This window comes from Cygnus atratus, chromosome 2, assembly GCF_013377495.2.
Source record: "Cygnus atratus isolate AKBS03 ecotype Queensland, Australia chromosome 2, CAtr_DNAZoo_HiC_assembly, whole genome shotgun sequence".
NCBI lineage: Eukaryota > Metazoa > Chordata > Aves > Anseriformes > Anatidae > Cygnus > Cygnus atratus.
In genome coordinates, this window is record NC_066363.1 from 51,550,638 (window position 1) to 51,577,508 (window position 26,871).

The 26,871-nt window shown below is 41.1% G+C and overlaps 1 protein-coding gene across 3 annotated transcripts in view; it reads left to right on the forward strand.

Moving 5' to 3' along the window:
* Nucleotides 1–26,871, forward strand: part of MBOAT1 (membrane bound O-acyltransferase domain containing 1) — a 55,284-nt gene that overhangs the window by 11,547 nt on the left and 16,866 nt on the right. For 2 of the 3 annotated variants that reach the window (XR_004779132.2, XM_035549663.2), the window contains exons 2-5: nt 9,864–10,009; nt 10,552–10,629; nt 14,346–14,441; nt 24,186–24,241. Coding sequence is in view for 2 of the 3 variants with exons in the window: in XM_035549663.2 (XP_035405556.1) it covers nt 9,864–10,009; nt 10,552–10,629; nt 14,346–14,441; nt 24,186–24,241 (376 nt within the window). In the remaining variant the exon portion in view is untranslated. The remainder of the gene's footprint in view (nt 1–9,863; nt 10,010–10,551; nt 10,630–14,345; nt 14,442–24,185; nt 24,242–26,871) is intronic. The other variant, XM_035549664.2, reaches the window with a different exon arrangement.

A 26,871-nucleotide genomic window follows, 5' to 3' on the forward strand; every position in this document is an offset into this window, starting at 1 on the left:
TCGTGTTCCTTTTTCCTCTCTCGTGGAAAAACCTGTCAGTTGCCTTTACTGATGGCTTCCCAGAATCTTTGTGTATCCTCTTTTGCCAGTGGGAGATCCACGCTGGAAGGTAGCTGGGGATATTTTCAGTACCTTTCAGTAAATGCTGTGGCTCTGCAGTGTCAGAGAGGGTTTGGTGGCACCCTGAGGTTTGTGCCCCACGTTTTGCTACGCTGGACTGTGGGCAGAAAAACATAGGTGTTCACCTGTCTGAGTTGGCGTGCCCTGAAGGGATTGCTTTTAAACTCAGCTTAAAACGTTTTCTTCAGTGCTCACCAGTTTTCCTTCCCTTCTTCTGCAGGTGTTGTTACTGGGCGTTTCGGAGATGCACAGCTACTTAGGGAAGAGCACAAGAAGAGTTGAGGTTTGCAACACCTGCCTGCAGAAGCAGGAAGCTGGTGGTGTTTGACAGCACTCGGGACAGAGAAGCATTGTTACCTGCGTCTCTTCCACACGTACCGGGCAGTAAATACACAGGCACATTGTTTTCTTTTTTTTTTTTTTTTTTTTTTTCCCGACTCTATTTCAAGCACTTGAAGTGGGCTTAGTTTATTGCAGAACACCTGCTTCTGAAATATACCATTTTAAGCTGGCTTTAAGTGGTAAACCAAAGAGTGGAGCACCAGGAATTGTAGGTCATTTTTGGCAATCCTGCCTCTTACAATGAAGTGGAAGTCCTGTATCATGGTCCTGAGACTCCTTTCTCCTTCTGTTAATGCATGGAGTATTGCTCAGTTCATCTTCCTAAGTCTACAGGGTGCATTTCTGTGGCTAAGTTTATTCATCTCCATTACTTTTATAGGCAGTAGAAGGACCTGGTTCAGACTTGTATTTTAGGACTCGCAACCTAAAATTCCCTTTATTCCCCATTAACAATAAAGGAATTTTGATGGGCTGGCTCCAATACTGACATTGGTGTTTGGAAAGATAAATTCTACACCTTCCTTTAGCAAAGTCCTTTCATACAGTTTTAAATCATATCCTAATACGCTATTTTTTTACAGTGCCTTTGTTTTAAGTTACTAAGAGAATGATTTAAAGTTTAATACATGATGTTCCAGATTTTAGATGTGTAAGGGCCTAATAAATTCTTACATAATACCACTGATATGTCTGAAAGTCTTAATCTTTGATCAAGACACTTTATTCCAAGGACAACGGGTTTAAACTTATCATAGTGCTGACAGTTTCTTCAGCGTTTTGGGGGGACAGGACAACAACTTTCTTTTGGTGTAGAATAACTCATGAAGTCGGCACTTTTTTTCCCTTGCGGATGTTTGTTTCTTTCATTGCATTCACTCACTGGGATATCATTGTGAATAAAATTGCTCAGTTTGTTGGTGTGCACTTTTATGGTGTGACATATTTTTCTATAGAAAAGGAACTGAAAATAGAATTGCACAGACATTGCAACAACGATAATGGGGCAAACCATTTTAGATTTGCCAGTTCCCATTCTAGTGCAGGATTGCACTTGAAGCCTTCTGCTTTGTTTTTAAACTGGTGGATATGTATAGGCACTAGGTTTTCATCTGGCCTGAAAGTTAAGCATGCTTCTGAACTGGGACTTGAGAAACATTGCTCTAAGTGTTGTGCCATTCCTACATTCATGCAACTTCCATTGGTAGTTGGGGAATATAATTTACATTGAAGCCACAGACAGACATGCCAGCAGGATGGCTGGGTATACATATATGCATATGTATCGTCTTCCTCCTCTGTATTGAATAAATTGTGTCTATTACACAGACAAGGCAAAAAGGTACTTGACTTGCTGTGCTGTGTTCCAAGATTTTAAAACCGAAACCTCTGAATCTGGGAAAAAATGCAGATCTGTATTGATGATACTCTTAGCACTGTTGCTTTGAAGTTGTTTGCTATAGAATACAAAAACTCAAATTAGATGCCTGAACCCTGCAACTGGCAGAGAAAGGAGGGAAGCAGTGCTGTGGTGTCTCTACCATGGGTGATTCCCAGTGCTTCGGGGACTTTCAGAAGAAGCTTCACAGGCACCAACGTCTCTGCTTTGTTGTGTTTTACTCTTCTGGAGTTGTTCTTTTCCTTGTTTCCGTTCATTTTCACTTCTCTCTCCTAACTTCAAGTATGCTTAAATTGGGTCTTCTGAGTGGATCCTCTGAGAAGAGCTGGAGTGATGGAACAATGTGATGCCAAGGCAGATCTGTTCCCTCTGCTTTAGTATGAATCTGGTGCTTAAGCAAGGAAGGTAGAAAATAGAAGATGCCATTTTCCCTATGGGAAGTATAAGGTCCCAGTGACTTACTACTTCCTCTGGAAGCTTTTGTAAAAAAAAAAAACAAGGCTGGTGGTCCTAGTTTTTTTTGCTGTTAAAATTATTGTTTGGATAACTACATTTAACTCTTCTTTCTTTTTTTATTTTCTGATTAAAATATCCTCCATACTTCGACCTGCTGGCTGTAGTTTTGCTTTTAGACATCTGCCATAATATATCATGCAATGCAGTAGCTGCACAGAGGTGTGTCAAATTGTTCTGTTTAAAGTACACTTTTTGGGTAAAAGGTGCTGTAATTACAGTGTTGCCTCACTGCTGAGTAGCCTGAAGAAATGAAGCAGCTCTCCTAACAGCCTAAAGGTGTTCTGAGTTATTTTTATTTTATTTTTTTATTTTATTTTTAGTCCTGAATGACTAAAAGTTCCAGCTTGCTTGATTTTACTGCTGCTTCTATTATAAGTAGAATTTAGTGCTGGCTATCTCAGGTACGAAGGAATTTCATCACTATGTTTTGGCATTAGTTACTGAGAGAACAGTAATTACTGACTTGCAGGTAGTGGCAGAACATCACTGCACATAAATGATCACTACTTAAACATCTGTTCAACATACAGAGTCAATACAGTTCAGTGCAAGAGTTGTTGACAGCAAGCTAAAGCTGCGTTTGGATCTGGTCCACGTGTTAAATGTATCAGCCATCAAAACCGTATGTATGAATGTGTAACTCAGCACTGTGATGTAGGTTTGACTTACCAGACTTTTTACTTAAATGTTTTTCTTTTTAAATTTCTGATGTCTCAGGATTTAATCTGTTCTGTAGCTCTATTTGTGTGTCCTGCTAGTGATTATTCTGCTGGTGGCTTCGTAGAGGTAATCCAGAAAGAACATCTGTTTCAAGTTTATAGTCTAAATCACGGAAGGATATTTGACTGTGCAAGTAGGGAAACAGCAGAATTCATCCATGAAAACAGCACAACAGGCCAAAATGCAGTCGATTTGGCATATTCTACTTTACCAACTCCATATTCAGCATACAACAGCATCAAAAAAGCCAGGGCTATAAGAATTTAGTGCTACTGCTGAAGAGGCCGATAATCTGAAATGAATCATGCATGTACTCTTCCCTCCCTCAGGAGAGGTATTTCTCAGATTACGGTTTGCTTTGCTTCTGCTCCTTCAAAATCTTCCACAGGGCTCCTACAACACAAATTCAGAGAAATGAGAAACCTGACATGATTTCTGCGATATTGCCCTTCTTTTTGGGGTGTTTGTCACTTCCCTGCAGAGTTAAGTGATCTCTGCAGAGAATATTTGTCCTTAGGGTTCATAAAAATAGTCTGGAAGATCAAAATATTTTGAAAAAAAATCACAAAGTATCAGATATCTTTGAGAAGATCTTGACACACCCATTTCAAATATCACAGTTTGGATGTTACAAAATGCTATCAGAACAGCAGGTCTGTTTTTCAACATCAAAGTAGAAACGTCTCCAACAAAATGAACTTAAACATGTTGTTTGCCAGGTGTCCTCGGTTATATGTGAAAAATAATTTTTTAAAAGGGGAAAACCAAGTTATTGCATTTCTATAATGCTCACTTTTTCTTTGCAAGCGTGATACCTTCCTGGAAGATGGGGCTGATCTCCAGTGAAGAGTTATGTTTTATTACAGCATTCCCTGTTCAAAATACTACCCAAGCACTATTGGACTCCACAGACAGTGAGTGGTATGACTTGAGAAGAAGTTGCTATTGCTGTCAGTAGTTTCTATTAATATGCTTCCTTATGCTTTTCCAGGTACTGAAAACAGCTGTTTGGTGTTCTGTTAAGTTGGTTAATGAGTAGAGAAAAGATGCTAATTTACAAGATAAAAAACCTTGTAGCAGCCTCCTATACTATTGCTCAGTACCTCACTAGTAGACAGCAGCAAATGCTTAGTATCTTGACCATGCTATGATGTCATTTTTAAACCGATTGCACGCTTTCTTTGTGCAATGGATTTAAAGCCTTATTCTCTAGTTTTGCTGGTGAATGGTAGACTTAAAGCCTTGTTCTTCAGTTTGCTGGTAAGCTCAAGGCCTGGGATAAGAGTAGAGGTACCTTCTGTGCAATCTATAATCTGAGGACAGTCTGCGTCATCTGTTGCCTGATGAAGCTGGCATGGACCTGAATGACAGCTGGGAATATTTTGGCAGCCTGTCTGTGCAGAACTCACTTGCACCTCTGTCTGTGAGCATATATGAACGTGCATCAAGCCTGCTTTTGCCCAAGGGCTGTATGTTGCAGGGGATGCATCTGCACCGTGTCATCAAACAAGTGACAGGTTGGCAGGGTGACTTTAGTATTGATTTTCACAGTGAATGAGAAGTAACTCAAATTAATCGCATTAATAAGATTTTTGCATACAGAGGACTGTCCGTTTTGAGTAATGAACTTAATTGCCATTTGGAGTTTGGAGGGAACTCTGTGGTCAATTTGTTACATCCTCCTAGATTTCTGGAAAGTGAGATCAGATTTTCTGCTGGTATAATGGAGGAAGAAAGTAGTAAAGGAAAAGCAAAGTATTTTTGTGGTCAGAACAGAATGTAGGATGTTTCTTCCTGATACTTAACTATAAGGAAAATGTTAAAAGCATTAAAATAAGACTACTTGTTTAAGCTTATTTTCTCTTCCTGAAGTATGATCTAGCAATCCTCAAATGTCTATTACCACTTTGTTAAATAGGGAGATTTGCAGATGCAAGGATTGTGGGATGAGTGGAATGAAGCTTCCCAAAGTGGATGATTAGTAGCCCACCCTGATCTGTGGTGAGCAGTAGCCAAGACTATTTGTCATGATTTGGTGAAAGGGTGCAAAGCCAAGTTTTGCCTCCTGCCATATTTTCTGTTTTCCATCCCAAGAACTTCAACCGAAGAAAAGCACTTTCCATTTTATCCTTGTAAGATTTCTGGTTTTCATTGCTAGGGGTGTGGGGTTTTTTTCCACATTTTCCAGTACACCAAACTACATATTTACATGTCTTTTTCTGGAAGTGAAGTGTGGCAACTTGCTATTCCCCAAAGCCAGTTTTCCTCCAGAACAAAAGGTGATCTTTGTTCCCATTCAATGTTGTTGGCAGGGGGTTCATTTCTTCCAGATGCTGACATTTTTAGAGACAGGTATCTAATGCCAGGTATTTGGAACTTTGATGTTGTGACTTGCCAACTGGCCCATAAAAGTGTCCCACTGCAGATGGTTAATGAGACCCAGTAAAAGATAAGACAAGAATTTTCTGTTTTATTTCATTTCTTTCTGAGAAAGGTTAGGAAGTTGGAGGTGACTTCCCCATGTAGTACACCCTGCATGTTGATAGAGACAACTGAGAAGGTGACTGAAGGAGTTAGTGTTTCCCCTTTCTACAGTACCAATCCAATATTTGCCAAGTTGGTTTTACCCTATTAAAAATGGGAGAAGCTCCAAATGTTTGAATTTTGAACAAACCTTTTATGTCCTTCAAGGCATTTGATTTTGGTGTGAAGAACTGTACGGGGATTTTGAAGCCATTATGTTTAGTTATTCTTATATCAGCATCATCCATGCTTATTCTGTTGTTTTGATCAGAGTGCTAGCTTTGTGTAAAATTCAGATTTGCAGACTGAACATCATTTTGTGTTATTGCTATTAGAGAATTTGAATGGATAAAAGGATGGAACAAAGATTTATTTTTCTTCCTTGTTCATACCTGGTGTTTACATGCTCTGGAGCCATCTGAATTTTTTAAGTCAAGACTATTAGATATTAAAGAATTCCTTAACCGGATGACAATAACCATCAATTCAGTTGGGCTGGATCTGTTCCAGATTTTCTCTCTCTTCAAAATTACAGATATCTTGTTTCTGCATTGTAAGGCTGCCTTCAGCTGGCTGTGACTTGGATGCAAGTCTTCCAGATGTCAGTGCAGGATACTATGATGAGACGGGCTTTACATCCTCCAAAGTTTAATCATGGAAAATGAAGATAGTATCTTGTTTTGGCAACGTATCATGGGCTCTGATTCCTGATTTTGTTACATCTTACTTGCTGGACCATGGAAGAAAATGACTGTGTAAAAAAATAAAGGTGTTTCTTTTTTGCTAGAAAAGTTGATGTGGAAAAAAAATTAATGACAACACAGAATATATGTGACTAGCCAAAAGCAAGGGTTAAATGACTTATAATGATGGGTCACAATGGGAGATAATTGCAGGGATAATTCCCATATAATTTCTTTTCTGTTTCCATGTTATTTTTATGTGGACACCATCCATCCAAGTTCAGAAGCCCTCAATTTACTGTTAACAAATTGTTTTTAGCAACAGTGGAAATAACCAAAAAGGAGTAATATGGACTCTTTCCCCTTTAGGAAGGAGAGGAAAGTGTGACTCTTACTTTGCTTGTGATCCAGTACAACATTTCTTAAACTCTCAGGGATATGTTCACTTAACCACCTTAAATACCTATATAGTGAAGAATAAGATGCATGTTAAATGGAATGCAGTAAAGTCACTGTCAAATGAATTGGCAGTGTTTGTGTGTGAGTGCATGTGTTTAAAAGTGTTAGGTATAAATAATTAAATAGAGGTGGCAGTCATATGAAAAGCTATCACATCACTCTGTTATTCTGTAGAGTAATAGGCCAGGTCTGGTGGCAGAGTTAGTGCTCAGTTTTAAATAAGGAATTCTGCCTTCCAGGCAGATTGAATTTTCACAGCACTTGGAATGGAGTTCCCCAGTTTTGCTGGTACTTTCACATTTGTTTTACATTCCCCAAATCCAAGAAACGAACAACACCCCCCCCACCCCCCCCTCCCCTTGTGACAGGCTGGAGTTAAGAAAAGTTTTGGTTTGGTTTATCTGTGCTTTCAGCTTGGCTCAAGTACACTCATTAGGGACTGATCAGTAGAAGTATCCTGCAGTTACTCAGCATCTTTAAAAGTCAATCTTGCAGTAAATTGTGTTCTAGACCTTTCAGGGAACTCTGTTCAGCTAAATTTGATCTTCAGGCTGAACCCCACAGAAATCAGATGCCATGTTTGAATTCTAAGTGCAAGTGTCCAGTGGGAAAGGTACAAGAAATATTCCTCAATACTCAAGTTTATTCTTTTTTTTTTTTTTTCCCTCAACAAGTACCAGATAGCTGATGGATGACAGAAAGGTTTTATCAGTAATTGTTATATTTACCTGGATTTCTTATTCATCAGTGTTTTGTTCCCTCTGTTGATGAATCCTTTATAACCAATCATGTTGTTTGTAATGTGTATGTGTTACTATAAACACATATCTTGTGCACAGCGTTCATGTTGTTTTCTCCAGAAGCATTATGACCTACCAGCACACCCTGAGTTTGATTCTGTGCATCTACCACAGATGTTTGAAGAGCTGGAGCTGGCATCCTTATGTTAGGCATCCTGTTGCATGCTGTACATGGTGAAGGTGCTACAAACCAAACTGTGGATGAGTTATTTTGTGGGAGAGAATCCAAGACTATAGTTTAAAAACCAAAACAAAGCATAAGGGGCATACTTTTGCTTTTATCCTGGTACAAGTATTTACCCCAACTTCTGCAAAAGCAGCATAAGGAAGAAATTGTCTTGGTGAATCTGTGCAACAAAGTGTAGATGTAATAGGGACATGGCTGTTGTACCCCTGCTACCTTTAATCCCAGTAGCACAGTTAATGCATGCTCTGAAGAAGCAATGGTATGGGCTAGCGACAGGGTATGTACACAAGGCTGCTGTGCTGTTATATACTGTGTGTTAGCTTGTGATGAAGTCGCTGCTGCTTGCTTTCTGGTGCTGCTATGGTTACCTGTCTTAGCCATATAAATGCTGTTATGAGTGTGTCTGTCATGGGATCTTGCACTTTAATTTTGCTGTGTGTATGAACCTCTGATGTCCCATCATTAACATCTTGGACTGAACATACAATGACTAGATGAAAGTAAAATAATAAAAAAAAAAAAAAAAGATTGCTTACTTTGACATTCTTTAGTGGTGTAAAGCATCCATGAATAATGCCGCACAGAAGGGGATATTGTCTTTTAAACTGGTCACATCAGGTCTCTTGGACTGTTTGCTCTTTCCTTCTTTCTGTACACTGAGTGAGAGGGGCTCTGCATACCACAAAATTGAGCTTCCCTGGATGTACAAATAAGACTGTAAGTGAGAACAGGTTTAGGTGGCCTTAAGGTTCACTGAATAGTCATTTCCGTGCATCCGTTGATTGTGGAAGCTTGTGTAGAAAGCATGCAGTCAGAGCAGCCCTGTAGGGGATGCGCTCTCTTCAGCCTTTATGCTGTGGAAGGGGGAGAGGGAGGATGTGGATGTAGTGCTTTGAGTGTAACTGTATTGCAACAGGCCAGATGAGTGTTTGTAATTTATGCTGCAGCATTTTGGTTTTGTGAGACTGGTGCCATTGTGTTCCTTTATTTTCCGTGTAAGATTTAAAAAGTAAGAACTGTTATATTCAAAGAAAGCATAAAGTACTGTCATGATAAGACATGCCCAACTCCTTGCTTTTAGGTATAGTTCTGTAATATCTTCTGTTTGCAAATGCTGGTAATTTACAGGAACAGTAAATAAATAGATAATATTTGTAGATGTTCCTGCTCCAAAGAACTAAGATTAAGTGAATCCAAGTATTTACATAATTGCATTATTGTATTGCATTGCTGCAGTTCCTTGATTTCAGTGATGTAGGCAGTAATATAGCCAACTAGGCTTTAATAAAAGTGTTTGATTGAACAGCACCATGTTGGATGTAGTCCTCCAGAATAAAAGCAATATGGGTCTCTACCATCCCATTAAACACATTGTAAATGTTTTTTGACAAGAAGAATGGTTGAAGCCAACAACCTCTGGACAGCCAGCATGTCCAAGTGTGATATATCATCCCGTCCTGCACTGATAGTTTCAGATAACCCTCTTATCCAAGTGACTGCTAATATGTTGTAGACTATTTAGCTCTGCGTGGTCTAGGATGACATGCTGCTGGAGAGCTCAGAGTGAATTAAAAATAATAACAAAGGACTGCGGATGAATAAATTAATTTAACTCCATCTGTCTAGGGCCCAGGCTGGTCTTATGGATGTGGTACCCTAGTGCTCTACTGCTCTGTTAGAGATGGCTCCTGAGTTCTGTTGTTTCTCTGGCTCCTGTGATTTCTGCTGAGGCTGTCAAAGAGAAGCTGACTGGAGAAAGGCAGCTTGGTGTCAGTTTTGCTCTGAGGACATTGCAGCTTTTGCTTGTCCTGGTGCCTGATAGCAGCCTCCAGCCAGGGACTGATTGTCCTCCACGTATACCTGATTGAATCATATAATAATTCAAAGTCCTAGTCTGCTTCCTGGCCTCTGCCTTGCACCAGGAGGGCAGAGAGGGGTGGCGAGTCACCACTTGGGCTCACAAGTGAGAGTTCAGAGAAACAAAGAAAAAATCAGTTTCTCTCACTTTTTTTCCCCTTTCCTACCTCTGCTCTTTATTGTTCTGAGAATGGAGAGACTTCTCCTCCTCCACCTCCAAGAATTAAAATATTATTCTTTGTTTTGCTCTTCTCTTACAGATCAATTTTGTAGCCTGTCAACTGTTTGCCCTTTTGGCTGCCTTTTGGTTTCGTATTTACTTGGGTCCCAGTCACGCCAGCTCTGCTGTTCGCCATGCATTTGCCACCCTCTTTGGAATATACTTTGCTGTCTTCTGCTTTGGGTGGTGAGTATTAATCGCCAAGTAGACAAGGCTTGGGCAAGAATATTTTTAAACTCCATATCAGCTTTTCTGGATATTTTTTTTTTAGTCTTAAGGAACTTTCTATTTCATGATCCTTTAAAATTAAAAAAAAAAAAAAAAAGAGGGGGGGATTCCTACCAGCATAACCACCCCAAGCCCTCAGATTAAAATGAGCCATGAAAACATTTGTGAGTGAGGTATTTAATCTGTGATGTATTTGTTCTGGTAGTTAAAGCCATAGTAGTATGCTGTGAAGATAGCTTGTTTGGAAAAGATACATCCAGTTTGAAAGTACACTTTGAGCTAGGCAGCTTTTTCTCTGAATCAAACACGCTGACATCTTGTCAATAAGTGTTAATTTTTATTGGATATTCAGGCTATAAAAATGCCATTGTGATAATCCATGTTTACTGGATCAACACACATTTATGTCATTCACATGAGAAAATATTCCCTCACTCTGAACTGCCAGCCCCTGCAAGTCACATAGAAATCACCTAAATATTTACTTTGTTGTCTTCAAGGTATTCCATTCATCTTTTTGTCCTGGTGATGATGAACTATGGCATTATGAATACGGCGAGTATTCCCAACATCCACAGGTGAGCATATGTGGCCACAAGACTGGAGCTGCTCCTCTGGGCTTCTTTCCTTTCATTGAGAAGCATGAGTTTTTTTTCCAGTACCACTTTATCTTCTTTCCTTACTTTCTTTCCCAGTTACTTGTAGGGGCTTTGTCCTTTCAGTTACAGAAGCAGCTGTAATCGCAGTTTGTGGTTTTTGCCTTGATATATTGCATTTCCCTATGAAATTGCTGGTCCCAAAAGTAGTCTTTTGCAGGCTTAGCATTTTATGCCCAATCCCGTGGTTTCTTGAACATAATGAAGTCATTTTCTCCTTGGTATTGTGTCCTTGAGGATTGCTTTAAATAATCATTTTTAATGGGTTTTCCCCCTTGCTGCTTGACCTTTAAGTATTTTCCACTTATTCTTGAGTTAGGTAGTTCAGTTAAGGTCACTGTGGCAGCTTAACTTAGTGATCTGTGAAATAAGTCTTGTATTAGGTGCTGGGCTTGGAGCTTGAAAAAGTAGAAAGTTCCACATGCTTTATTACTTTGAAGCAGAAGCTTACAGCAGCATCATGAGAAGTTCTCGACCATGGGATCTTTCCTTTCCCTATAGAGATGTCTTAGAGGAAGACACCTAAGCCACATAAAGGGCTTTATCAAGTGAGTGCCAGCTGAAAGACGGAAAGCACTCTAATGAAAATGAAAACTATGTGGAAGTTACGTGTGCTTCTTTCACTGAATAAGGGGAAATTCCTGTGAAGGAACTCCTCTGCTCAGTCATTTAGCCTTCTCATGTGGGTGCCATACTCTTATAGGAAGCAGGATTTTTTAAAATTGTGTAGGCAGAGTTATTTGCTTCCCATCAATTTGCATAACTGGGAAATTTTATTTGTAAAACTGCTACTTTATAGCAGGCTAGAGGGATGAGCTGGCAGTTCTTCCCACTACTTTACTTTTGTGTTGGCATCCCTCAGAGTACGTGGTTCATCCTGTGGTTTGGTTTGGGTGTGTTACAGGTGGTTTCTCTCTCAGTGTGGCTCTTTCTGCAGCTGCTGATGAATTCAGCATGCTGAATTCACATCAGTCTGAACTGGGGATCTGAAACACTTTCTTCACTTGTCTTCAGGGTCATGGCTGTCTGAGGATCTAATGCTCAGATCTCCCCTTCTTCTTTACCACTTGTTGAGGCAACCCCTCTCCAATATCCAAACGGGAACCGTAATTTATGATTTGTTGAGGAGTGCTTAGAAGTGTGAATGATAAACAGCAGGCCTGTGTTACAGCTGTCACTAGCATTTTGCACCAGCACAATAATGTTAATGAAGAAGGTTTATTTATTTATTTTTTATTTTTTTCCCAGCCCATCACAGAGTATGATGGCAAAGCCCAGAAGTCCAGAGATAATTAATACATTTTTTAAAAGTAATTGGACAATGTTTGTGACAGAAGTGCCATCCAGAGGCTGGAAGGAAAAGTTGCTAAAGATGTGTATTATTTGTTTTCCAGTCATTATCCCTGCCCATCCCTTGAAGAAATGCAGGAGTAACTCATAACTGTGAGAGAGATGAACTGTAGGAACCAAGACTACAGAGGGAGTCATCCAATGCTTACATCTTCTTAGACAAGTTGGAGTGGTGGTAGGGAAATAGGCATGGTTTCATCAGGAAACCCCCCTCACTCTTACTGTTTAGCCACTTAGTCACAATGGAAAAAACACCTGTGCATTGGAACAGAAACGAAGCCAGTTTGCATAATGTCACCTACTACAGCGAGATAGTCATGTGTGTACTTGAGTCAACGTGAAATAGCAATTCAACATGCTGAAAAACCTTAGGAGGGCTGGGAAGATTGGGTTAGGTCTTTTCTACTGTATTCCACTATACTTGAAGTACATACACATAATTAATTTTGACAAAATAACTGTATTCAAGCTGCTTGAGAAACTCAAAAAAATCAAGTGTAACAGCTGGACCTGTGCATGCAGAAGGCTGAGAACACTGGGACCTTTGTAGTGGGAGTCCAAGAGTTGTTCTCACCTCCCCCCCCCCCCCCCCCCCCCCAAATACAAGTGGGAGTGAACAAAGAAAATAAAGCAACAACATAGTTTAACCTGCATGCACCTTTCCCTGGTTATTTTCAGCTAGCATGCTCTCTCATGAGGCTGCCAGCTTTCAAGACCTATAAATTGACAAATTAATCTAGCATCGGAAATGCTCCCAGCCGCAGCAGCAACTCTATATGCCTCTCTCTGCTCACCCCCATTTCAATCTAGGTGCTTTACACTTAAGCACTGAGGCTTATTTTAGACACTTCATCCCATCTATCATGGTTACATATCTCGGCTGGGTGACTTGCCATTCTCAGTTGATGAGAGGGAGCCTGAGGACCTCACTGGACTGGATGTCTGACTGAGATAAAGTAAGATAGATTCTGCTCTGAATCGCCTGAAGAAGCTGTCATGTCCCCTCAGCCTGCCTTTCATCTTGCTGTTTGCTGTGGCCACGTGCACTGCAGGTTGTCTTGTGATCCTTGGCTTCAAACACATCACTGTCACTCGCACTACAGTTTATTAGTCCCCAGGGAGAAAAAAACCAACTCATTTCTTTTAAAGCCAGCCATAATTTGAGAAAGGCCTGGCTCATTTTCAGTCATCTGCTGACTGTGGTTCTTGTGTGATTTCATCTTTAGTTCGCTGCTCTGCCCCATCCTATTCTGTGTCTGGTGGGGGAGGATCCTGCCTGTGGCTCGGCTCTGCTGCGTGTGCAGGGTGGGCAGTCTCTTTCCTCTGTAGGTCTTTGTGTCTTCTTCTTTGGCTAGTCTCTCCTGATGCAGGGAACACCAGCAGGCCTGGTCCTGGCCCATCTCAAGTCCATGGGACATAAGCCTTTCATTCTGGTGTCCCAGCTCACCATTGCGCTGTCTGGTTTGCTTCATTTGTCAGTCGTTTCCAAATGTCCACCTGCTTCTCACTTTCCCGGTGTCCTCTTTCTTGCTTGGGTAAACACAGGGAGAAGTTAGTTGTGGGAAGTGCTGCATCTGGCCCACTGGGATGCTGCAACGCTTCCAGACCTCAGACCGTGCAAGTTGTAGGGTAGAAAGTGTCACGCTGCTCACCTGCCTAACAATGTTGGGGTCATCTTGGAAAATGGAGAGTGAATTTGTCAAGCTCCACCTAAGGAATGCTTCTTCTGGAAGGTGGCATAATTTGGCATTCAGAACTGAAAAGATTAGGCTATGCGTCATTAACTGCCTTTATACAGAATGATTAGAGAGAAAATATTTTAAACTTGAAATAATTTAGTTTTTGGTAGGTCAGTAAGAGTTGTATATGTAAATAAAGGGCATATACAGATAAAAAAGGCAATGGATAACTTCAACACACGTGCAACATCATCTGGTTTCAATACATCAAATACATGAGTGAGACAAATTTCAAAATAGCATGCTAGAGGGGGAGCTCTGAAATTGGGATGCCCAACTTGAAGTGATCCTATATTTTCTTTTCCTTTTTTTTTTTCTACCCACAGTGTGAGGAGACATCTCCGTATTTTTTCAGCTGGGTTGAAATCCGTAGAAATCCTCTTCCAAATCCTCTTTGTGAGATCTTGAAACGTAGATTCGGACTTGCAAACAACATAATTTGCAAAAATCAAGCCACACTCCTAAACAAGCCCAAACCCAGTCTGAGTGATTCCTTTTCTTGTTGGTACTTGTGTTGGTAACTATGTGTTCTGTATGTTATGTTTTTAGGTACTCCTTTGTCGTAGCTATGGGATACCTCACGTTGTGCCACATAAGCCGAATATACATATTTCACTATGGTATTCTCACTACAGATTTTTCCGGGTGAGTGAGTCTGCAGGCTGGGTCCTGCATCAATTAATATTAGTTGAATTTAGTACATTTTAAGAATAGTATTGATGTTATCTGGGGAGCGCCCTCAATTCTGTTTGCCTTAAGCTTTCTCTAAGACCTTTTTAAAGAAGGAGGGAACAAACACTGTTTTTTTTAGTGACTCATTGCTTCTGCTGTTTCCCTGCTAGGCGCTACCTGGTTAGTAGGTGGTGGTTCCCCCTCGAGCAGCCTGCGAGGACAGCTCTGCACAGTCTCTCGCAGGTGCTGGAGGGGTGAGCCAGCGAGGCTGGTGCTCTGGGTCCCTGGTGCTCAGCCCTGAGAGGTGGCATGGGCTGGGGTGGGCTTCCCTTCTCCCACTTTCCTGGGCATGGCCATCGGCTCGGAGCTGTCCTTTACCCTGTTCCCATTTATCTACATCTGGGAAAGAGGCCAGGGGTGGCACTGGGAAGGTGTTTCCCACCCCAGGGGATCCAGCTGCTGGCAGGAGAGGCTTGGGGGGTGACTGGCTGGAGGAGCTGGGTAAGCAGAGGAGAGATCAGCTGTCCATCTTTGTGCCCGTGGTATGGATTCTGTCCTTGGAGCAGGTTGTGGCTGCTGTTAAACAGCACAGCTTCTCAATATGCCATGCATTTCTGTGGAACAGTGGTGTTTATATGAACTGTTGGCTCTGTTTGATTTCACTGAAGCCGTAGAGGATGCTTTGCAAAATTATAGACAGCTAATGTTGTATATTTTTTATGAGAGAAAGGCATATTTTTTGCATGAATTAAAAAGTGTGCTAATCCATATTCCACTTGTTTAATTGAATGTCTGAATACAGAGTAATTATTAACATACCATGAAAAATCTCTGTAAATTGTCACAGTAAGTTACAGATGACTTCCAAGTTTCTGTCGTCTTACAGGCATAGAGTAGGAAACTACTCTACTGTGTGTGCATGTGTCTCTGTGTGAGGTGGTGGTGGGTTTAACCATTTAATTACATTTCTGGAAAAAAAATGTCATTTTCGTACTCTTGAACTTTTTTTTTAGAGGATGGGGTAGGAAACAGAACTCACACATTTAGAGAAATTTAGTTCTCTAATTTTTCTGTGGTTCTCATAATACACAAAAGCATGTCCTGAATGAGCGTGGCATACCAAGAAGCCTATAAATGGGACTGGAATGTTATAGCTCTGTGTGTGTATGAGACAGAGAAAGCAATGTGAGAGAGCATGCTTTTCTGAATAGCGTGTTCAGAAATGCACTGTGAGGCATGTTAGCTGTCTCTTTCTGAAGACATTTAGTAAGGATCCAGCTGAGACTGGGGATGGAAGAAGAGGAATGGTAGTTGTTTTTATAAACTAGATAGCATTTTCTTCCCTCATGGTGAGAAGGGAGCTACTCATCTAATGATGAGCTTGCGGATAATAGCAGTGAAAGAATAATACCCAAACTTTTATTATTATTTTTTATCCTGATCCTTAAGATACAAACCAATTCTTAAACTTGAATCAAACATAAAACTGTCAAATAGGGAACAACTAGAAACTATAATACAGATGGCAACTACATCTTCATGGCACATTTTAAAAATTAAGAATAAATGAAAATATTGTAGTGGTATTAATAAAAACTTGCCATCTAAAGTGCTCAAACTGAGGTCATCCTCATAAATCTCTTCCAACCTGTTTTCCTGAGCTGTGAACAATACATGCCCTCTGAGGCTTTGTGCACATACCTAAAGAGATGTTATGACTGAAAAAGAGAAAATACTCTCCTTGACCACAGTTTTGCCATATATAAGCAGGATCTGAACCTCTTCTTCCCCATTCTCCCATGTTTGATGGTTCCACATATATTGTGTGCAACAATTGGGAAGCATTCAAACAGGCTTCTGGCTAGAATGATCTCCTTAAAAATCTCTGTCAGAACTTGAGAAACTACTAAAACAGAATCCATGTAGCGATGCCAATCTCCCTTCAGCCTCCCAGCCTTTTGTTTGAACACAGTGGGGGAAACAATCAAAAAGCACACCCCTGGATTTAGGGGAATTGTTAAGAGTGAACAAAAAGCCTGACATCTGCTAATTTGTATTTGAGCTCTCAGTATCCCTTAAGTCTCTGGTGATACCTGATTACAAGGAGGAAGTTTTAATCCACATCAGATAGGCACGTAACCTGTTCTGGTGTCATCAGCTTTCTAATGTTGGTTCCTTGAGGTGACAAGCCAGATGTTAAGCGGATGTTTCTCAATGTCAGTGCTGCAAGTTGGTATACCTCGTTTGCTCTTGTGACCTGCTTTGTGCACTTAACAGTTTGCATGCATAACCCTTTCTGTGTGTGTTTCAAAACGTATTTTTTTGGTCCCTTAGTAATAGATGGTTGTGCTATTTGTTTGGTCTTCCCCTTTCCTTTCTGAGAAGACAGCTTGTAAAACATGAGTAGAGATGGACAGAGAACAAGGTAACTTTTGAGTCATGCCTTAAGTAAAGGAAAACAAAAGATCAAGCTGTGACTCATCACTTCAAGTTTAAGGAGTAAGAGAACTTGTTCTCTACTGGTGACTAGTTAATTCTTCTAAGTCCTGCAAAGGGTAGGTCTGTTCACTGACTCCCACAATCAAAAAGATGCTCAAGCTGCTCACAGCAACTTCTTAAATTAAGAGTTTTCATGTATTGCATTGGACTTAGGGGAAAAGTCCTCTTTTATAAACTACGTGACAGGTTTTATTGAAGACAAAATCCAGCTTGCTATACTTTAATTTTGATTATATTTAAATACATAGTTAAATTTAATCAAAGTTCTTTCATTTATCTTATTTTGCAAAAATGTGGTGACACAACTTAGGAAATTTCTCCTGACATCTTTCTCAAAGAAAACCCGATTTCTTTTTTTCAGCACTAATTGTAAGATACATGAATGCTGTGCTTCCCCCTTAACTCATATCAGTCTTTGAGAGAAACATGCATATTTTATTTTGCTTGGTTTGCATGGCATTTATACATTGTACCGAGGAAAACTAAATCCTAACTCCTTCTCTCTTTTTCTTATTTCTTCTTTATGCTAAGAGGATTATGCTGGTAAGTTGCCTGGTTTGTATACAACGTTATAAAAATGGTAATACTAACATACATTTTTGTTCTTTGCCTCAGGCTTAGACTTGCGTATAGTAACATTGTGGCTGTAGGGAGAAATAAGTTTAAAATAAAATCAAGGGATTTTGGATGTGATTTTTGAGAACTAGTAATAGATATGGCTTCAGTCTAGCAAGCTACATGAGCAAATACCATATGCATATGATCATCTGGACAGAATTCAGGGGAACTCCTCATCCATGTGAAGTTTTGTGTCTGCTTTAATCCTTTGCTTGATTAAGACCATAAAGGTTTTTCCTCTCCGAATTCATGTAGTGCCTGAGCAAAATTTTATAATATTGCAGCTCCTTCTGTCAGGAAATGGTCAGCCATGCATATGTGAGCTTCTTGGTGCCATTCCTTACAGAAAAAAGCTCAGTTTGTGAAAATCACCATATACACTGGCATTGGTTTCAGTCTTCTGACAGTCTTGGGGACACCAGAGCCTGGATCACCACGGAGATGCAAGCGGTTTTCCTTCCTACAGAAACCTCTTAGGTTGGTGTTATTGTGGACATCGCTCCCAAGAACTAGTGGATATCTTAACCTGTTAGCGATATTTGACATGCTGAACAACAGCATTGTTAGCAAGCCATTTTGAAAAGGATGGTCATTGAAAGAGCTCTCCAGAAAAGCCCTATAACCAGATACTTCAGTAATGAGTGTCACTTCAGGCAAGTGAATTCTTGTGAAGGTTAATGCTTTGCTACTGTTTTTTTCCCCTCAGTGGCTTAGTGTCAACCACAAAAGAAAAGAACAAAGGTACAACAGCCAGCTTTTATAAAAGGAAATACATTTGCTGATGGAAACAGACATAGAGCTACTCTGTTCCCCTAATGCTGCGTTGAACCACAGTGCAGAAATACTATCTGGTCCTGTGAGTTTAGTTGGTTATTTTTACTTTCTTCTCCTTAAAATATATAAAGTGCAGTGTGTTGTTTGCAGTGTTCGTTCCAGAAGCTCTGGATGGCTCTGGTGCACAGCAAGTCTCTAGAGGCAGTATTAGCAGAGCAGGTGCAGGGCGAGCAGCGCAAGCTTGGGGCTGGTTTCTGCTGTTAAAACTGCCCTGTAAAGGGCAGCTGTTCTGTTTTCCATGCCTGCTCACTGCTTGGCTATTCTGCCAGGCCTTTGTGTCCTTGACACTGCACTGAGATCGCTTACCATGGTTGCACAGAAGCCCTGAAGGAGCTGCAACATGGGAACTACCAAGTAGCCAAGATTCAAGCAGTCAGTCGATACCAGAAAGCTCCACATATCTACTGTGCCCTGGGATGCTTCTCTAGAAGTAAATGCTATATTAAGTGAAATGTTTCTGTCATGAAGGTGTAAGATACTGTTCGGGATCTTTTGCCAAAAAATGACAAGAAGCAAATTGGAAATTGCTTTGGAGGCATAAGCATGTTCAGTGAAATGTTCTTCCTCTGTGTGCGCTTCAGCAGTTCTTCATTTTTCTGTCGAAAGGGGAAGTCTGAGCCTGTTGCCAGTGAAGCTGTTGTGGTGTCCCTGGCTTAGTGATCACCTTGCCAGTACAGTTAATGTCATAGCAGAGTGTGTCTATGTGAACTCCTCATACTTGTTTCCAGGTTAAAGAGACAAACCTGAAATAAATGTTTGCTATTTTTGTTTTTTGTTTCTTTTTTTCTTTTTTTCCTGCAATGAGCCCTTTGACTCCACCTACTCTCTTAGTGAAATCAGGTCAGTGGAAACTATTTCTAGCTAGTGTGTGCCAGACTTCTCCATGGGATTACCTAAGGTCAAGCAGAGTCTGCTTGGTAAATGTCTTCTCTCATAAGCACTGAAGGTTGCTTGGTGCAGAAGCCTGTCTGTGATATGGGGAGGATCCCCACAGCAGGCCATGAACTAATGCAGACATCTTGAGTTCCCCTGGCCTGTGCTGCTGTGCAAATTTTGATGGGACAAGTCATGTTTGAAAATGACATTAACTGGCGTGTTTCTGTTTGGAAGGTTTACTCAGGGGAGCAAAACCTTCTGTCTTTATTCAGCATTCTCTGTAAACTGTTGCATCTTTGTTTTATTTTGTTATTTTTCAATGCATTTTAATTTAGGTGGAAACAGGGATTTTTTACTTATTGAAATAAATTATTTCATATTAATAAATGTTTTCATGCTAATAATTTATTTAAAGAAATTCACTAAAACTTATTTCATGAAGTAAATTGTCTTTACTATTTCATATTAAATGCTTGGGACAGTTTAAAAAAAATAATTAAAAGTTGTCCAATATGTTTTGTGTGTAGGTGGCACAATGCAGCTACAACTTGTCATGGAAGGGGGGTTGTAACTAAATGGTCTTGAAGGTCCCTTCCAACTCAAACCGTTTTGTGATTCTATGAGATGTTCTGTCCTAGGGGTAGATCTTTGTGCTTCATCTGTAAACACAAGTCTAGATTTTCTTTTTTAATTCAATCTAATAGTTTGTCCCACTCTCAATAATCTGCCCATCTCTCTCAGAATTTGGGAGAAAGAAAAGATTATTTGAAGTTTTATAGTTCTGCAAACTCCCTTTCTTATCTGTAGCACTTCTAACTTTTTTTCCAGTTGAGTCTAAGGTTTAAAATATTATCGTGTTAGAAACACTTGACTATATGTGATATAATATTAGGGCTACTAAGAGGATGAGAGGGCTGGAGCACCTCTCATACGAGGACAGGCTGAGTGAGCTGGGCCTGTTTAGCCTGGAAAAGAGAAGACTGAGGGGAGATCTCATCAATGTGTATAAATATCTGAGGGGAAGGTGTTGAGAGGATGGAGCCAGTCTCTTTTCAGTTGTGCCCAGCAACAGGATAAAAGCCAAAGGGCACAAACTGAAGCACAGGAGGTTCCGGCTGAATATGAGGGGGCACTTCTTTACTGTGAGGGTGACAGAGCACTGGAACAGGTTGACCAGAGAGGTTGTGGAGTCTCCTTCTCTGGAGATATTCAAAACCCACCTGGATGCCATCCTGCGCAATGTGCTCTAGGTGATCCTGCTCAGCAGGGACGTTGGACCAGATGATCTTCAGAGGTCCCTTCCAACACTGACCATTCTGTGATTTTGTGGTTCTATGATTCTGTATTTTACATATTAACTTATTCAGTACTTTATTACTATTTAAAATTAGAGGTTACCATAAAGGCTGAACAGAAATGACAATTCATTGTGCTGGTATAGCCAAATTTTAATAATCAAAGTTCATGTGCATATTTAGGAAATGATGTTACTTTTTTTTTCCCTAGAATAAATTTTTCTTGTCTGATTTTTAATATTGATTCAAGACTTGTACTGCCATACATTACTGTGCAAATATGTAGAAGGATGTATTTTTTCTTTTATTTTGAAGAAACAAAAGCAAGTTTAGACTTGCTCTGTGTGTGTGTGTGTGTGTGTGTGATAAAAGATGCATGAGTCTGCTGGGAGGAATAGAACAGGGTGTGGGTGTGCAGAAGCGGTGGCCCCACACCCCAAGAGGGTGCCAGGAGAAGGGAGAGCTCCAATGCTGCTATTGCCTTGTTGTGCTGTGACCTCTCCTGCAGCCAAGGCTTGGGCTGCCAGTGAGATCAAGTTGATGGGGGAATGGTAGACAGGTGAGGGGGGGAAGAAAGATGGTCCCTGTTCACCTGAAACCTTGCTCACCTGTTGTGCGAAACATTTGATGATATCTGATGCTGACCTTGTGAAAGATTTAGTGGGTGTCATCCATTGCTCCCATACAGCAGGTTTCCACCTTCCCAAGCAGGGTATAGAATAGATAGGTAGATCTGTAATACGAAGGTGGCAGGAAAGAGAACTAAAGATGCTTCAGATGCATTTTGTGGGTTACCCTCCTACCCGTGGGTCAGTGGTGTCACATTTGATGATGTGTCTTCTCTGGCGTTCGGGCTTGAGGGAAGCAGACCGTATGTCCTTTCTGATAAAAGTGCACGTGAGACTCGTCTGTTCTGCCGGGATACAATGTGCTATGAATTAGACTATGAATTCCTAATATAGATAAAAACGACCTCTCTCTTCTCTGTGTTTAGATGTTGTACGGTGGGGGGCCCAATCTGCTAAGACAAGTGTCTAAATTTAGGCACTTAAAGGCATACAGTTTTGGCTCTGAGCCTGAGGTTTAAAGTTATCCACTTCGATGTTAGCATAAAGTGCTTGCTGTAAGACACACGCTACGAATTGAAGTAATTTTAAACAAGTGTTAGTGTTCACCCATAAAGCTAAAGGGTCAAGCACTGACAAAATAAAAAGCTGTTTATTGCATTAGAACTGGTGGTTCACTGAAAGACTCTGTCTCTCCTAAGGATTAAAAAAAAATCGGCTTTTTATAGGCTTAAAGGAGTAGGATTTCTGTATCTTTGAAAGCAAAGCTATAGACTGTCTGAATGGGAAAACCTACCTTGAGAAACAGGATGTGTAAGGTAATGCTGAAAACAGCTTATAAGAAACTTTTCATAAAATGGAAGGATTAATTGGAATAAAAATTAGAATGACTATTTCACGTTATTGGAGCTGTCTGAAAGATGAAGAAAAGTCATTATTGGATTTGGCCATTCTTTAGCTGTAATCAGTGATCTAGGTGACCCAATGAGAGATGCTGCACATACCCTTGTATTATAGTTGTATTCCAGATCTTTGTATACCAAAGCTTGTTCTGGATTTTATGTGCAAGTGTTTTTACCAACATTTCAAGTGGAGACTATTGAAACCATAAAAATAGTTTCTGATTAAGAAATTGACTGATTTTGCATGTTCTGTGTCTTTGGGCAGAAAATGCAAGTTACCCACATGGAATTACATGTGGACTCTTGAAACAGATTAGCCATATTTAATATTAAAAAAGAGACCATTTCTGAATAAAAAATGTTTTCTTCCAGTATTCTTGTTTACCATGCTCACCATATTAATTACCTTGAAAATCAATTTGATTTATCGCAGCAGGATAACCAGATTGCAAGCAGTTTATCTTAGCTATTGGGTTTACATTTGATTATAGCGAGTGGGTCAGTTTAGAGAAGAATGATTTGAAATCTCTTGAAAACCTCCGCAGAACATTAATATTTTAGATAGAGATATAATTGAATGTAACTTTTTTTTTCCATACCTTGAGAAATTAATGTGGAAAATCCAGTAGTTGAACTAAGAAAAAGCCTTCAACTTTTTTTCCTTCATTGGATCCCAGAAAATACATTATGGTGTTTAAAATAAATAGCTATACAATTTGGAGTGATCATCTACCTCTCTTTAAAAAATTCCCCATAGCAGTGAAAGTCTATAAATAGCAGGCACACAACTCCTGTTCTAACTTCAGTGTTGAAGACATCATTAGTGTTCAAAGCTGAAACCTCTATATGACTTAGGCTGATAATTTAGGACCAAACTGAGAAACAATCCGTTGTATTAATCCTCACAGAAAACAAATCTCCTCTGTGGAACTGGTTTTACATGTAATCATCATAAATTACGCTTTTAAAGTAAATATATATCCTTATCACCCTTTACAACTTCAGGGCTGTAGACAGCAGCACCTCTGGGCACCCTGTGCTGGTGTCTACAGCAGCAGAGAGATGGGGAGAGGCAAGGTCAGCAGGTACTTGTCACTCACTTTTCCTGGCATGGGCTCTTCCAAATTACAGGTGCTCAGTGCCGGGTTTGGTGTTTAGGCCTCCAAAAGCTCTATATGGACAGCAATTAGCCGTGGAGGCTTTCCCTGTGAAGGACTGATTAGTTTCCCCACAGTTTCCCCCTTCTTTCTACTTAGGTACCTCTGAATGCTCCTAGCTGGTCTCTCCTGGGCACTGGCTCCTGCTGCCTTTTTTTCTATTTCTCAGCTGTGGTGGCTCACATTTACCTACAGAGCTAAGAAGCTCTGTAAAGCCAGATACTGGAAATATAAGCAACACAACAGCATATAATAGCTGTTCCTCACTGTGTGTTTGTCCCCAAAGCTGCTGGTGCTGTAGCCTGTAAGCCCAGATAGAGCTGGCTAGTTTTTGGGAAACTCCAGATCCCATGTGCCAAACACTCCCAGTTGGATGGTACATCATGGGCAGGCTGTCCACACAGCAGTCACACAGCCAAAAAGTGGGGGGAAACTGTGCTGTGCTGACAGCTGTTCTGGTATTTGCACTTTATCAACAGGACTATTCACATGTGGAAATAAGCAAGTGTATTTGCAGAGTCAACATTTGTTTAGGGCCCTGAGGAGACAGCTGATAGGCGAGTAACAGCAAGGAAAGGCAGTTACATTACAGCGGCATTGCTCTATTCTATTCTAGTGTTGCATCCTACAGGTCTTTGCATGGAGTGGTGCACAGTGGACTACAGAAGCCTCTATTCCTTAGCAGTGTGATTTCTTCTGAATTACAATTTGCAGTGATGCAGAGTGGGGAGAAATAAAATAAGGCTTTGTGTGTACTTAGCAATTAAAAATTCCAGCGCAAGTAACTGTGAGGTTGTTTTGAACCCAGGCAATTGTCTTATGCCTGAGTTCCTCATTCAGTTTTAATTGGATATTTTCCACTTGTTGCTAACACAGTTACGCCTTTTAAAGGGATAAAGACATTCAGAAAGAAAGTTGAGAAAAATTTGTATTACAAGATGTGTAACTGTTGTTTCTGTCTTTGTTACAGTCCACTGATGATAATTACACAGAAGATCACAACACTTGCATGCCAACTACATGACGGTAAGGAAGAGAATTTTTTCGCGTGTCCTGAAGACAGCATTTTTATTCCAGAGCATTTTGTGGTTGATTTATACAGAGGATGAGTGTAGTACAGTGAGTTGCTCCAAGTGAAGAGGAAAAAATAAGAAATTCCAAGTTTTGATCAGTTTTCTAGGGTCAAACTGCCCTTGCAGTAGTGAAGATAACTGTTCTCCCCTCTGGGAGCTCTGCTTCCTTGGTGCCCAGTTGGGATTTTATCTAGTACCTGTATTCACTGTTTAGACGTTAAAGTGGAACTCTATTAAGCTTTCTGAATCGGTTCTTGACTCTCAAAAATCAAGTGTTGTATTTGATACATAGGTTCAGCCATTAACGTTAATGTAACAAATCTGTGCTATCATGGTTATATTCAGTTATATGATGCTGCATAAATTGTGAAAGGTGGAATTCAATAGCATTTTCCCAGTGCTGGGAAAAGCACAGTTGCAGACAAAATAATGTTGTCTTCATTCTTGCATTGTGTTGTGACAAAGAGTGTTGTTATTTTCTAGTAAAATGCTTGTGTCTAGTACAGTGCAAAGACTAGAAATGCCAGTTGTCATCAGTACTGTTATTGCTTGTCTGCTGATGGTGCATTGTGAACTTCCAATGCCCAGTGAATTATAAGCTGTGGGTGACTAAATAAGTCACCTGGTCTAGAATTGCTGTGATCGAGGATGTAGGTGATGGCCACATACAAACTGCAGGGTTTGGCATTGTTTTCAAGCCAAGTTTACATGAATGGGTCTGTGTGTTGGTTTCACACTGATGGGCAGCTCAACTCCACCACAACTGCTCTCTCACTCCCCCTCCTCAAAGAAAAAAGGGGAGAAAATACAATGGAAAGGGCTCGAGGACAAGGACACAGAGATCACTCAACAATTATCATCCCAGGCAAAACACACTCAGCATAGAGAGGTTAATATTTATTGCTTATTACTAACAGACTAAAGCAGTGAGAACTAAAAGCAAACTAAGAATACTTTCCCTCCCATGCACCCTCTTCTACCTCCTGCCCCAGAGCAGTGCAGTGGTATGGAGGCTGCGGTCAGTTCCTGATGCTTTGTCATCTGCTGCTCCTTCGTGGTCACTCTCTGCCCCTGCTCCCTGTGGGGTCCCTCCCACAGGATACCATCCTTCCTGCACTGAGCCTGTGGTGGCTGCCCACAGGCAGCAGCTCTTCAAGAACTGCTCCCATATGGCTCCATACCATGGGGTCCATCCCCCAGGAGCAAACTGCTCCAGCACGGGTCCCCCACGGGTGGGCGGCAGCTCCCCCCAGACCCCCTGCTCCTGCGTGGGCTCCTCTCCACGGGCTGCAGCTCTGGCCCGGGGCCTGCTCCTGCAGGGGCTCTCCATGGGCCGCAGCCTCCTCCAGGCCACATCCACCTGCTCCACCGGGGGCTCCTCCACCCATGGGCTGCAGCATGGAGATCTGCTCCATGTGGGACCCATGGGCTGCAGGGGGACAGCCGGCTCCACCAGGGGCCTCTCCCTGCACAGGCCGCAGGGGAACTGCTGCTGCGTGCCTGGAGCACCTCTTGCTCTCCTGCTGCACTGACCTTGGGGGCTGCAGGGCTGCTTCTCAGTCCTCCATCTCCCAGTTGCTTGTTGCCCAGCCATTTTTTTCCCTTTCTTAAATATGTTCTCACAGAGTCCCAACCAGCGTTGCTCCCTGGCTCAGCTCTGGCCAGCAACAGGTCCCTTCTGGAGCCGGCTAGAGCTGGCTCTGATCTGACAAGGGGCAGCTGCTGGGCTCTGCCCTACAGCTTCCCTGCTACCAAACCCTTGTCACATACACCCAATACAGTCTGTTACTTCTAGCTGGCTATAAGCAAGTGCAGCTTGAAGCTCTGCATGGGCTAATTGACCTTGTTAACCTTCACAACAAAATCTCTGGGGCTTCTCTGCCCTTATTATTCAAGCCAGCTAGCTCTGGTATCACTGTGTGCCACAGTGGTGTGCAGCCTACATGTACCCCTAGAATGCTGAAGGTAAACGAACAGAAGGGAAGAGATAGCAGCAGTGGCAGGTGTGTCTTAAAACAGAAATCCTACAGATTAATTATAGTGGAAAAGGCTCATTACATTGTGAATGTCCATACATGGAGCAGTTGTTCAAATGGAGGCAGCTTGCAGTTCAAGCATGGGTGACAAATCTCCATTTGTAAAAATTTAATGCAGCTGCCTTAAATGGAAACAGACAAACAAAATAACCAGCCCTTTAAGTAACTAAGTGCTTAATAGTTTCCCTGGAGCTCATGCCCTTCCCAGTATTTAGGAACTGAAACAGTGAAGAGAGAATGCATATGAGCAGCTTATAAGTAGTCTTTTCAGAAAATGGGCCATGTGGATGTGCCTTGGTAATTATGGCCAGTGCATCAAGAACAGTAATGTTAAGTGATGCCAAGCCCCTGATCTTGTGAAGATGTATATATATGCATGCTCAGCATCAAGTGATGTGACTCATCCTGTGGTGAGTTTTGCTGAAACCAGTGGGATTTCTCACAGTAAGCACAGCTAAGGCTTCAGAGTGAAGGTTTTAAGATATTTGCTGTAAGTGACATCTGTTTACACACTGGCCATCATACAAGACTTTTGTATAGTTTTCTT